This window comes from Quercus robur, chromosome 5, assembly GCF_932294415.1.
Source record: "Quercus robur chromosome 5, dhQueRobu3.1, whole genome shotgun sequence".
NCBI classification, from domain to species: Eukaryota; Viridiplantae; Streptophyta; class Magnoliopsida; order Fagales; family Fagaceae; genus Quercus; species Quercus robur.
This window is the reverse complement of record NC_065538.1, coordinates 16,511,753-16,525,431: the sequence shown is the minus strand read 5'-3', so window position 1 is coordinate 16,525,431 and position 13,679 is coordinate 16,511,753. Positions and strand designations below refer to the sequence as shown.

At 38.2% G+C, this 13,679-nt stretch overlaps 1 protein-coding gene across 1 annotated transcript; it reads right to left on the bottom strand.

Annotated features, from left to right (window-relative positions):
* Window positions 1-3,442: 3,442 nt before the first annotated feature.
* LOC126727891 (uncharacterized) lies at window positions 3,443-13,437 on the bottom strand. The gene is made up of 2 exons (XM_050433791.1): window positions 13,251-13,437; window positions 3,443-4,374 (listed from the first exon to the last, which is right to left on the bottom strand). The coding sequence occupies exons 1-2, from the start codon at window positions 13,435-13,437 to the stop codon at window positions 3,443-3,445; spliced, it is 1,119 nt and encodes a 372-aa protein (XP_050289748.1).
* Window positions 13,438-13,679: the final 242 nt, after the last annotated feature.

The following is a 13,679-nucleotide window of genomic DNA, read 5'->3' as shown; positions in this document are numbered from 1 at the left end:
CCATAGCCCCAAATCTATAACCCATAATCCTGTTACACAAACCAGACCAATTAACAACTAATTGGTAAGAGTCTATTATTAGAAAAAAAAAAAAAAAAAAAAAAAAAAAAAAAAACTAATTGGTAAGAGGATTCTTTTGTAGCTCTTGCAAGAGTAGTGAAGATTTGATTTTTCAATAAAAGCCCTGCTAATTTTCTTCCTTTGTAGCTCTTCATCTTTCGTTCCTCTCCAAACCCAGATCCATGTCGTCCTCGATATTTTTGCCACCGACCACCACCGTCACAAACATCGTTGGAGACACTTTTGAGACCAAAAAAGAAAGAAAGAAAGATTAAGTTTCGCTACTGGAAATATCGTGTCGTTTGGTGTGGGGAAGGGGATGAAGAATTTCTAGGCAACGAAGGTAAAGGAAGAGATGAAAGTGAGAAGTGAGAAGAGAGGAAAAAGGCAGTGGTTGATTAAGGAGAGAGAAGGTGAAAGGGTGGTTCAAATGAGAAACAGAGAGAATAGTTAATTCTAACAATTTTTTCTAAAGTAGATCTGACCTGTATTTTTAGTTGACGTGGTTGTGCCAGGTCGCCTTCAACTAATGCTAATTATGTAATCCCTTTGCCATATTTTCATTTTCTGTTAATAAATTAATGACATGGATCAAATTAATTGTAAATTGAAAATAACAAAGATTAAATTGGTTATTATTAAAATGTAGGGATTAAATTGATTGTGACCTTAAAACATAGGGACTCAAATAGTGTTTTTGTCTACTATTTATTGAAATCACGTTAACTCAAAGAAGTTTGAGTTTTTTTTTTTTTTTGACCATTATACTAGAGTTATGCTACTGGACTGACGATGTGACATGCTCTTAACATTTTATTATAGAAAAAAATGTTACGATTAATTAAAAAAGATTTTTTTTTTTTTTTTTTTGAGAAAGAGAGAGAGAGAGAGAGAGAGAGTTGGAGCACTGAAATTGCTCTAAGGATTTCATTTCAATGCTAGTAATCAATTTTTCATGCCTTTAATTGTAATATAGAGATGGGCTCATAACTTGGCCCATTAGACGTTTATTTTGAATAGAGAAGGTCTATTCCACGCTCTTCTTCAGAGTGCAGTCCAACTAGCATACGGTAGAGATGGCCAACACAAAAATTTTCATAAAATATTTCACAAATGTTAAGATCATTAAGTTTTTAATGGTAGATAATAAAGTAATATCAGTAATAGGTTTAAATAAGGACCAATAAAAACCTGCAAATTTAACTATTGTAAAAATTTTGTGTCTATAAAATTATTCTATAATCACCCATCAGGCCATCACCACCAAAAAAGGGCCACCTAGCCAAGCCACATAGCTAATGAAGCCTTATCTATATTGGCTTCTTTTTCTTGGGAATTAATTTCAAAAGCGAGAAATGTGACGCAAAACGTAAAGTGTAGAAAAAATGGGTTAGTATTTGTTCTAGATAAAAGCAAAGACATATTTTACATCCACAAATATAAACTCTCCAATTTACTAAAAATAAAGAAAATTTCAATTTTATGGAGAGTGAATTATTCATTTTTATTTTACAGCCTATTTAGAAGCTTCAAAACTTAAAACAAAATCATTTAACAAATTCAATTCTTGTGGTACCACGAAAACTTTGTTTTAAGGGATTGAAAATCGGCAATTTAGTCTTTTCATGCGGTGCTACGTATGCAAAAGGTCACGTGAGTTACACATGATCTTCTTTTCCGTCCAAGTTAATAGACAAAATATCTTTGGAATGTGAAAAGTTTTCCTCAAGGAAACAAGAGTTGCTAAACCATAAGACCTCTAGAAGCTAGGCAAAGATACTACCTACATCACCAAACCCTCCTTCATGTATGGTAATTATGCTGAGCAAAAGCAATAGCTAGAATTTTATCCATATGTTCGAATTAATCTTTGGGACACCATAAAGTTTGACAACAAATCTCCTTTTGTCATCAAGGAGAATATACATTTTTCATTGGGGCATAACTTTTTCTCTTGAACGTTCGTGAACTAGCTCACACTTGACTTTCCATTTTTAGGTAACTTTTCTAATTTTGTTTTAGTAATTAGAAGGTAGCATTACCTCTATGAATTACTCGTTTGAGGTGCGTGCCTTTGTCATTACTCATCAAAGTTTCTCCAATTTTTTTTTTTTTTTTTTAATAACTTAGAAAAAGGATGCAACTAGGAATGAGCTATTTGAGGACTGGCCAGTTCAACCAAGAAGAACCGAAAAAGTCTCGATCTAGTCTTGACGAAGAATTCTACTGTAGTTTCTCTTTATCTAAGAAAGCTCTTGCTTATCCTAGAACAGTAGAATAGTTCTGTCCCTTCTTGTAGAAGGCATGTTTTGTTTTGTTTTTTTTTTTTTTTTTGGTTCCCCCCCCCCCCCCCCCTCTTAAAATAACAAGGTTATTTTAAGGGTTGTTGGTTGTTTTTTTCTTCATGGGGTGGGGAAATACTTTAGTTTTTCTTTTGCAGCACTTTTTTCGAGATTTTATCCTAGGTCTTTTCAATTCATCTGGTGGATTTACGCATCCATATAGTATTAATAAACTATCAATCAAGAAAAATACCCAAAAATCATTGTTTTTTAATATATTAAGAGACAATCTACTAACAAAAACAAAAGACACGAAACACTATTGTTTCTTTATACAGTTATCTATGAAAAGGGAACTCGACGCTCTTTCAAATCTTCAAAATCAACTACTATTGAATCCAAACTAAATGTCGAAACTATATCCTTTTCAATGTATAACATCAAAGAGTCATTCAAAAAATCATTTTCCATTTTGTTTCGAAGGTCAGTTTTGACAACTTTCATAGTTGAAAATGCTCACTCTGTAGTAGCAGTAGAAACTAGAAGAGTAAGCACAAGTCTCACCATTCTATAAACAAGTTTGTAGTGTTCTGAATTTCCAGTTCTCACTAACCATTGAGATAACTCAGATAAACTTTTCAATTTTTTGAACTCTGGATCTTGTACTACATTATGCTCAAAATGATAAAGCTCCTTCTCCAACACTTGTTTGTCATAATCTGTGAAATCTTGTGGATAGAAATTCTTTACCAACAAACAAAGATCACTAATTCTGAAAGATTTTAATGCCTCTCAAGGTTCTAAAGCTGAGCTAAGCCTAAGTAACTCCATTGCATCTTCATTAAACCGATAATTTAGTTCCTGTAGTTGAGAATCTATTGTAGCATAAAAAATTTTTAATTGATAATGATGCTCATTGTAACGTTCTCTTGTTGATTACGAGCTCGACCTCGCCTCTCAACATATCGAGCATTCATATCCAAGACATCAGTGCAATGCTTCTCACAAAATGATATCACAGTGGTGAGCAAGCCATCCCATCCATTATCTCTAAATTTTTGGATGAGTGCTTTAGTAGATGAAACTAAATACATGGCATTTCAAATGTCTTGAGATTGGCTTTGCAAAGCTTGACAAAGTTTATCAGTGATCTCCATAGTTCCTTTCTCAAGATGCAAGATGAAGACAAATTCAAATGAAGTTAAACCATCATAAGCTGACTCTCCTTCTGCTCGATATTCTCTATCAATTGCATCATCAATTATATTTTGTAAAACTTCAATAGTTGAAGTAAACATCCTTAATAAGCTAGAAACTGATCTAAAATGTGAACTCCAACGTGTTTCTACAGGTTGTTGTAAAGTGCCAATTTGATTAAGTCCACTTCTAGTCTCAAGCTCTTCAAGATCAATCAAACGTGCTATTTCATTAGCATTGGCAACTTTCAATTGCTCATTGCGCTTGCATGAAGCATTAACAATTTTGATCAGAAAAAGCAATGTAAGAAAAAAATGACTAATGGGAACAACTTGTTTTGATGCTTTTACTAATGCCAATTGTAAGCGATGTGCAAAACAATGGATGTAGTAAACATATGAGCAATCATTCAAAATCAAAGCTTGTAATCCATTCCACATACCTCGCATGTTGCTTGCTCCACCATATCCTTGCCCTCGAATATTTTGTATATCTAAGCAATATTGAGATAACAAAGAATATATCCCTTTCTTTAGAGTCAAAGTCGCAGTGTCAACAGCATGAATAAGCCCAAAAAAACTTTCTTTCACAAAGCCTTCTGCATCAACATATCTAAAAACCATAGCCATTTGCTCTTTCATGGACTCATCACGAGCTTCATCAACCATTATGCAAAACTTTACATCACCAATTTCTTCCCGAATGGCCTTCTTCACTTTGGCTGAGAAAACATGTAGAATTTCCTTTTGAATCCTAGGTGATGTGTAGGTTGCATTTTTTGGAGCTTTTTCTATTATTTCGCCAACCTTCTCATTCCAAAAAGTCACAATATCCACTGATTCATAAAAGTTCCCACGATTTAATGAGCTAAAACTTTCATCTCAACCTTTAAAAGCTATAACTTGAAAGGCAAGATATCGAACAATAAAAATTGTGACCTTTAATTGCAACCGTGAAAGTTCAAAAACGTGTACAAAAACACTTTTGAACGTTTAGACCCCCAAAAACCAATTTAATCAACACACGCAATATGTTAAACAACTAGTGTGCGGAAACTTAACATATGCTATAACATGGAATTGATTAAACAACTATCTAAGTCACAACAAAATAAACCACAGCAGATAATGTAAAGGCAGAGATAGAGAGGAAGGAAGATGCAAACACAGCGATAACACCAGATATGTTATCGAAAAGGAAACCGAAGACCTTGGCGAAAAACCTCTCCGCCGCCCTCCAAGCGGTAATCAATCCACTAGAAAATACAGTTGGGATACAAGGACAGCAATAGACCCTCCAAGCCTAATCTACCCAATGCACCTAAGCCCTCCAAGCTTCTTGCTCCAACGAGGTTGCGCCGAACCTTTTTCTTTTCTAGCTTTCCGGATTCCGCTACTACACCGTAGCATCAACCAATGAATATTGGCTCCTTCCTAACTGCTTCCCAGAACTCCAAACGTCTGTCTCACAGGGATGATAATGGTGAGAACCAGGTTTGGTATAAAGGCCTCTCAAGGTTTTGACAATGGAGAGGAAGAGAGTGAGGGATTTTGATAAGACTCTAAGGTAGAGATTGTGGGTGAAACAATCTGGTTTTTCTTTAGGATTTCTCTCTCAAAATTCTCTCTGGAAGCTCTCTTTCAATCGTGGGTTAAAAGGGTATTTATACTGAAGTGGAGTGGAATGCGAAACGTCAGGTTTTTCCAAAACAGGGGTGGCTCGCGGCTTGACCTCGCGGCTTGACTAAGTCGCGAGTTCCAGTCGCGAGTTAACCGTATGGCCAGTTGTCCTATTTTGTCCTGTAGTGCTCCAGCTAGCATGACTGTTCATCTTCCAGCATGCTTGGCACGTGTGCATCTTCTGGCGGGTTGAAGCCGCGAGTCCAGCCGCGAGTCCCAGCCGCGACACTCTGTTTTCTTGCACACTCTTGAGCAATCTTCACACTATCTCACTCACTACCCTTACAACAATCCCACCTAAATACAGGGTTACTAAATGCTGAATTACAAGCAAATTTGGCACGGAATAAAGCCAATTAGATGGTTGAATAAATTCAACCTTACAATCTCCCCCTTTGGCTATTCCGTGACAAAACCCTAAAATAGACTCTAGACTTAACATGTGAGTTGGGAACAGTTGATCAAAACTCACTCACACCTAATTCTAGAAGCTGTGAAGCACTTGAATCATATGAACATAAACTCCTGAAACACAACAATACACCATGATCATTGTAAGCAGAAAATTATAAATGCATATGAAACAGGCAATATGAGATCAAGCAAAGATGGAGTTAATAAACAAACCATGGCTTGATCAACCAAGTGAATCACCACAAGGTAGTGATCACAGTGTTCATTCACACTTGGAATGAACACAAGGACATACAAGTTAACAAGCACAAAGCAAGACACTTGTATGTTCAACACTCAACCAATGCATAGCTCACATGACATATACATCTAGGAACAATCCTACAAGGGCACAAGAGTGACAGTACATAAACCAAAATGCATAACATTTAGATTAAAGTACTGATTTCAACATAGCATAAAGGCTGCACTTAAGCATGGTACATACCACAAGGCCTACAAACTATGCAAAAAACAAAAACCCTGAAAGCTTACAAAAGCATATGGGTACAAACCAACAAAAACCTGAATAACATCAACAACATATAATAAAGTTTAAACCAAGAGTATCAGTTTAGAGTTAGAAACATCTATACACCAAAACACAGTGTATCAAAACCAAAAGAACCATAAGTTTAGTAGATAAGACGAAAAACAAAAGTATGTGTGTGTGTGTACTCCCCCTATCACTATGCACACTTCCCTTTGAACTTTTCTCCCCCTTACTGAATGCTCTCCCCCTTTTTGTCACGAATAGCTAAAGACTCTCGTCCAGCTTCCGTTGAATCTCATCAAGCTGATTCTCCATAGTCTCGAGACGCATTTGGACATGGTTGTTTGTGGAGTAGAGAAGCGCCACAAGCTCATCAATGCGTTTCTGAATATGCTCAAGAACACTACCAACTCTGTCAGTATGAGAAGCAATTTGTGCTTGCGGAATATCAGCCGGTGAAGTATCAGGAACATCACGTGATGCAGATGTGGTATGTGCAGGTGTCTTTGAGTCAGGGGCAGATGTATCAAACGGAGAGATGTGAGCACGTCTTGGTGATTTGGAGGAGTGACTTCTGCTTGCTTGAAGAGTGAATAATGAAATGGGACGTTGACGAGTCAACATTTTACCATCTGCAGGAGGAGTAATGCCTGCATTAAGAATGAGTTTCATGACGAGACTGCAAAATGGAATGATTCCTCGAGCTGTAGATCGACACGCGGTCTTCCTCAAGTTGTAGTAGATGTGAGCACATATATCAATAGGGGCTCCAGTAATGAGATCACACAGAAATATAGCTCTCCCAAGATTGATGAATGTAGTGTTGGACAGTGGGTAGAGATTGGTGAACATGATCAACTTCAGTGTGGTCAGCTCAGATGCAAATTTTGCGGTGCTGATGGAAGTTCCTGCACTTGATACCTCATGATCGTGCCCTAGGATTTGTAAAATTTCCCCAACCTCTGGATTTCGTTCATCATAGGGAGTCAAATTCACATTCTGAGGTCTGGTGATGCCGAGAAGATTTGCGATGGAGTCTGGGGTAACACTAAACTCTGTTCCTCTGACCCAGAAAATGAGGATAGGTCCAAGATCAGATGCATTGGAGAAGCATTCCTTGACCAGCTCATCCATTGGATCATCAAAGTTTCCGAACAAGTTTGCCCAGTCTCGTTTCTCAAAGATTCGAGGGATGAAAGTAGTCCCTAAGGTGTTGAACTCTACTACCCGCTCCACTATAGTTGTTGACTTGTCAAACACATTTGAGTAGGCGTGTGAGTTCAGGGGAACTCTGAATCTATCCTCATTGGGATCTTGAGATGCTTGAGATGAATGACGAGTCCTTTTAGCAACTGGGGTTGCTGGTTCGTCAGAAACAATGTCTTTACCCCTGGAAGATCGACGAGACATCTGCAAGAGAACAGGCCAACAGAAAAGAACCAAGCAACAATATCCCACAAAAAAAATTGTCAACAAGATTCAGTATAAACAATATTTCAATATAAAAACCCAGACTGAATATAGTGCAGATCCAACCAATCCTTCCAACAAAACACAGAGGCATAAACTAATACGTGCATCAAACTTGGTGAAAGTGCACCAAGACAAAGAAAGACATCACAACTGTCATTGAGACAGGTTAACATGACCATGATATGCAATAAGAAACAGCATATGAACATTTAGAGCAGATAACATAAATCACTCCATCAGAGACATGAACATGGAAAAAAAAATTCAAACATGAAGAACCAAACATCCACACTGGAGCACGTGGTTGATAAACACACATTATGTTATCATATTCACTCAGTAACCAAAACCAAACACCAACATCAATAATCAGGCAAGAGTAATGAGTAAGTCACATAGACACCAAACCCATTTCAGAAAAGATTCTCAGATTCAATAATAAGCAAAAAACAAACCAATGAAAAACACATTGTGATTGCTCAGCAAGAAAACAGGTGAGAACAATATCAAACAAGACACTCCATACCCATTACACATAGAGATAAGTATAACGAATGCAATACCAGTCCAAACAGCAACAGAAATATGCAGGAAAAAGAAAATGAGATTGAGAAAACAAAACCCATACCTTTTCTTGATGATTTGGAGAAGAAACGAAGCACCAAAGGGTTTTGAAAAATGGATTCACGAAGAGTTTTGGGAGAAAACAGCAGTTTTAAGTGAAGATGAACAGTTACAAAAGTTCGAGGGAAAACTGAAGGAGGTTTAAAAACTGCTCCTGTTTCTGCAAAACACGCGATTTTCACGACTGGTTCAAGTCGCCATACAGTCGCCAGCTCAAGCCGCCAAAGCACTCAAGAGGAAAATTTTGAAAAATTTTTCTAAGTGTTTTTCGCGACTGGGAGGTCTACCCGCGAGTGAGTCGCGAGCTGAGCCGCGAAAATCTCTGAGTGAATCTCGCGACTGGACCTTCCACTCGCGAACAAGTCGCCAAAACTAACCAGCGAAGATGCGACTGAGGCACGCGACTTGACACACCCGCGACTGAGCCGCCAAAACAGGGCAAAACTGTATTTTTGAAATTTTCAGATTTTTCAGCAAAACACTTTCCAAAAACACCTAAAACACTCAAAAATCTTTTTGTGCTTGAGTTAACAAAGATTGAGCATGTGAAAACACATTTTATCAAGTACAATCACACAAATGAATATGGCATTTATCGAACATGAACTTGTGTGTTGTGTGTGGACATCAACAATGAAATAGTCATTTGTCTAATGTGAAGCTTCAATGATCAATTCAACCAAGGCATACACAATTAGCACTAGATCATGTGACCAATCTCAATTATAGAAATATGAATATATGACTTCCCACACAACTTGATAACATAACTCGGAGCCTTTCATTTGACTCCACTTTCAGCCATAACATTTGATCTTTTGAGGCAATCATCTCTCATTGTGAGAGGGATAGACAACACTTTTCTTTGAAGAACAGGCCTTTGGCCTTTTTGAAAGAAATTTCACTTTTGATATAAGGTCGCTTACCCTTTTTCCTAGTCAAATACTAGAATGTGCGACAGACTTTTGCAGCTCAATATCTCTTTTCATTTGGAGATTTACATTTAGTGAGCTCTTTTTAGCAAAAAACAATAAAAAAGTGGGAAGAGATATAGACACAAGTCTATGCATGTTTCAAGATCAACATAACCATTCACTAATCATTCATGACAAGTTCGAAGATCTATTTACAACAATCACATAGATTTCAAGATTTTTCCCATAGTGATATGAGTGCATGAAGACAAGCAATGCTCGAAAATGCACAAAGCCATTAGCACAAAGGTACAAGGCAAAACGAGTCTTAAGACAAAACTCAACAAAGTCGATCAAGCTTTTTGATTTTCAAATTTTTTTATGTAATTTTTTGGATTTTTGACTCAAGAAACAAAAAGATTGATAAAACACAATTAAGAAATATTCACAAGAAGAATAATCAAACAACCAAGAACAAACACAACAAGCATACCAAACATAGTCACAAAGCATAGGAAGTATTAATGCATGGACATGTTGTAATGCTTATGCATGAGTACCCCTTTTCACCCACACGTCACTTGCGTTTGGGGTGATTTCCTTAAAGGATTGGGTACGGGAGTTCGGGCTTTCAAACCTTCGTGAGAAGCTTTCCAAACAGTTGGTGAATGCACCAGTTATCTTCATCACGTCCATCATTCCGGGATCTCCATTTTGCTCTCTAGGTTGATCCCCTGCCCAAGTTCTTCTATCAATTCTTGGTCCTCCTGACCTTTGAGGAGTAGCACTGTTCTTTGCTCTCAGCTTTTGGAAATTTGGTCGAGTGTGCCCTTGAAGCCCGCAATAATGGCACACATACATTCCTCTAGGACCTTTTTGTGGTCGAGGACGTGACTTGGCACGAGACTCAGACCTGCCCACATACTGATTACGGTGATTTAGCATCCGTTGGTTCACCACATTTTTCTTCTCCTCCACCTCGAGCTTCACACTTGTAGAGTCAGCTACAACTGGATCTTTGGCTTTGACAAACTTCACTTCTTTGGTGACATTTCCAGTTGAACTACTTCCTCCGCTATATCCCAGTTCGGATTTGTCTGAGAAGCTCTTTTGAGAAGATATAACATCATCTAGCTTCTTGGTGGTGACCCTCTCTATTTTTGCATTTGCTTGAACAACCTCACTTTCAAGAAATCTCACTTTAGTGTAAGCTTCGGAGAGCTCACCATTCAAAGTTTCAATCTCGCATTTGGCCTCCCTATACCGGATTAGGAGACTTTTGTAGTCCTCCTCAGCCTTCTTCATCTTTCTCACAGCAGCCTTGGCCACCCTTGTGTATTCACCAGATTTCTCCAAAAGTGAGTTGTAATTTTCTTGAAGAGTAGCTGTGCTTTCTTCTTCTTCAGCTTCTGATTCTTCAACAATTCCTAGTGAGTCATCCTCACTATGTTCTCCAAGGTCTTGAACAAGCAAATTCAATTCATCCGAAGACTCATCATGAGCAATAGTCATGAAAACTGAGTAGTTCCCTTCTCCATCACAGCTTTCTTCAGATTCTGAGTCAGACGAATCTGAGTCACTCAGGGTCGTGGCATACACCTTGCCTTTCGACTTCAAGTAATTCGGACATTCCCTCTTAAAGTGTCCATGCCCGTTGCATTCAAAACAAGTGACACCTTGTGTGGATGGGGATTCTTTTCCATCTTTCCTGTTGAAATCCCTCTTCTCCCTTCCAGAATTTTGGAATTTTCTCTTATCATCAAATTTTCCATTGTTTTTGAATTTCAAAAACTTTCTGAAATTTTTAACAAGATAGGCTACATCTTTGTCCACCATATCTTCTCCTGACGAGCCTTGATCTTCCACCTTCTCATTAGTGGTCTTTAGAGCAAGGGATTTTCCCTTCCGTTGATTTGGCAGCGACATCTCATAGGTTTGTAGAGATCCAACCAGCTCCTGTACCTTGATGTCGTCAAGATCCTTGCTCTCTTCAATGGCTGTCACCTTAGCACGGAAACTTTCCGGCAATGATCGAAGGATCTTCCTTACAATCTTAGAGTCCTCCATCTTCTCCCCCAAGTTAAACTTACTGACAACCACTTCATTCAACTTTCCATAGAAAGAGTCGAAAGACTCATCCTCACTCATCTTGAGCTCCTCAAACCGAGTGGTCAGCATTTGTAACTTGGTATCTTTCACCTTCTTCGTGCCTTCATAAGTTGTTTCCAGAATCTCCTATGCATCTTTGGCAATAGTAATGTGAGAAATCCTGTGAAATTCATCTGGAGACACACCACAGAAAATAGCATTTAGTGCTTTACTGTTAGCATTAGATGCAGCAAGTGCTGCCTTATCCCATGTGGATTTGGCTGCTTCAGGTTTGGTCCAACCCATCTCAACAGCATCCCACACGGATTCATCAATAGAGCATAAAAAAGCTCTCATACGAACCTTCCAAAATGCATAATTACTTCCATCAAAAAATGGAGGTGCATTAAGGGATTGAGACCTATCCATCTCAAAAGAAAGGGAGTCAAGGATCACACAATGGTAATGAAACCAAACAGCTGTGTACCCGCTCTGATACCAATTGAAAGTTCAAAAACGTGTACAAAAACACTTTTGAACGTTTAGACCCCCAAAAACCAATTTAATCAACACACGCAATATGTTAAACAACTAGTGTGCGGAAACTTAACATATGCTATAACATGGAATTGATTAAACAACTATCTAAGCCACAACAAAATAAACCACAGCAGATAATGTAAAGGCAGAGATAGAGAGGAAGGAAGATGCAAACACAGCGATAACACCAGATATGTTATCGAAGAGGAAACCGAAGACCTCGGCAAAAAACCTCTCCGCCGCCCTCCAAGCGGTAATCAATCCACTAGAAAATACAGTTGGGATACAAGGACATCAATAGACCCTCCAAGCCTAATCTACCCAATGCACCTAAGCCCTCCAAGCTTCTTGCTCCAACGAGGTTGCGCAGAACCTTTTTCTTTTCTAGCTTTCCGGATTCCGCTACTACACCGTAGCATCAACCAATGAATATTGGCTCCTTCCTAACTGCTTCCCAGAACTCCAAACGTCTGTCTCACAGGGATGATAATGGTGAGAACCAGGTTTGGTATAAAGGCCTCTCAAGGTTTTGACAATGGAGAGGAAGAGAGTGAGGGATTTTGATGAGACTCTAAGGTAGAGATTGTGGGTGAAACAATCTGGTTTTTCTTTAGGGTTTCTCTCTCAAAATTCTCTCTGGAAGCTCTCTTTCAATCGTGGGTTAAAAGGGTATTTATACTGAAGTGGAGTGGAATGCGAAACGTCAGGTTTTTCCAAAACAGGGGTGGCTCGCGGCTTGACCTCGCGGCTTGACTAAGTCGCGAGTTCCAGTCGCGAGTTAACCGTATGGCCAGTTGTCCTGTTTTGTCCTGTAGTGCTCCAGCTAGCATGACTGTTCATCTTCCAGCATGCTTGGCACGTGTGCATCTTCTGGCGGGTTGAAGCCGCGAGTCCAGCCGCGAGTCCCAGCCGCGACACTCTGTTTTCTTGCACACTCTTGAGCAATCTTCACACTATCTCACTCACTACCCTTACAACAATCCCACCTAAATACAGGGTTACTAAATGCTGAATTACAAGCAAATTTGGCACGGAATAAAGCCAATTAGATGGTTGAATAAATTCAACCTTACAAACCGATTATTTGCAATTTGTTCAGTAGTTAAATAATCAACTACCCTTTGCAAATACTGCGATTGGTTCATCAGATCCTTACACATTTGCTCAGTAACTCTATAAGTTGAGTTAGAATCTTTTCCTATATAACCTTGAAAATAACAATCTTTGCCCCCAACCTTTTTCCAATTTCTAAGTCCACCAACAATGAATGTATTTTGTCCCACAACCACATTTGGATTATGAAAGACAAAGCAGGGTAAACAATAAGCTGCATCTGTTGTAGGAGAATATTCAAGCCATTTTGAATTATTTCAATACCAAGAAGCTTGAAAGTTACGATTGCGCTTTCCACTTTTTTTGAATGTCTCTAAAGGAGGTTGGTGCGGACCTTTTTTAATGTAAGCCCGTCGAATTTCATCATGTTGATTAACATGATATTCCCATATTTGTTTGTGTGTTCCGGGATCATAATCCAAAGAATCAAGGTCAATTCTTTGAAATTGTGTTTGAGAGATTGGAATATCTGCATTTTCCGGAATTGGAACATCCACATTTTCTGGAATTGGAACATCCATATTTTCTAGAATTGGAACATCCACATTTTCTAGAATTGGAATAGCAACATTAGTTGTTGGCAATTCCACGTTGACTTCAGAAGAATTTGAAGTTGAACCTTTTCTTTTGAAAAAAATCAAGCATTGTAGTTGATTTTTTCATGATCTACAAATAAAATAAAAATCATATAAGAATCACCATTATTTTCTTAAATTTGTGTGACAATTTTTTATATTATATGATTTAATTTTTTCTTTTTGTC

Excerpts from the sequence above, each read along its gene's own strand:
- LOC126727891 (XM_050433791.1), bottom strand. The coding sequence starts at position 13,437 with ATGGATGTTCCAATTCCAGAAAATGTGGATGTTCCAATTCCGGAAAAT. Across the intron at positions 4,375-13,250 it reads ACGGGCTTACATTAAAAAAG|TGGATATTGTGACTTTTTGG; the intron begins GTCCGCACCAAC and ends TTTATGAATCAG.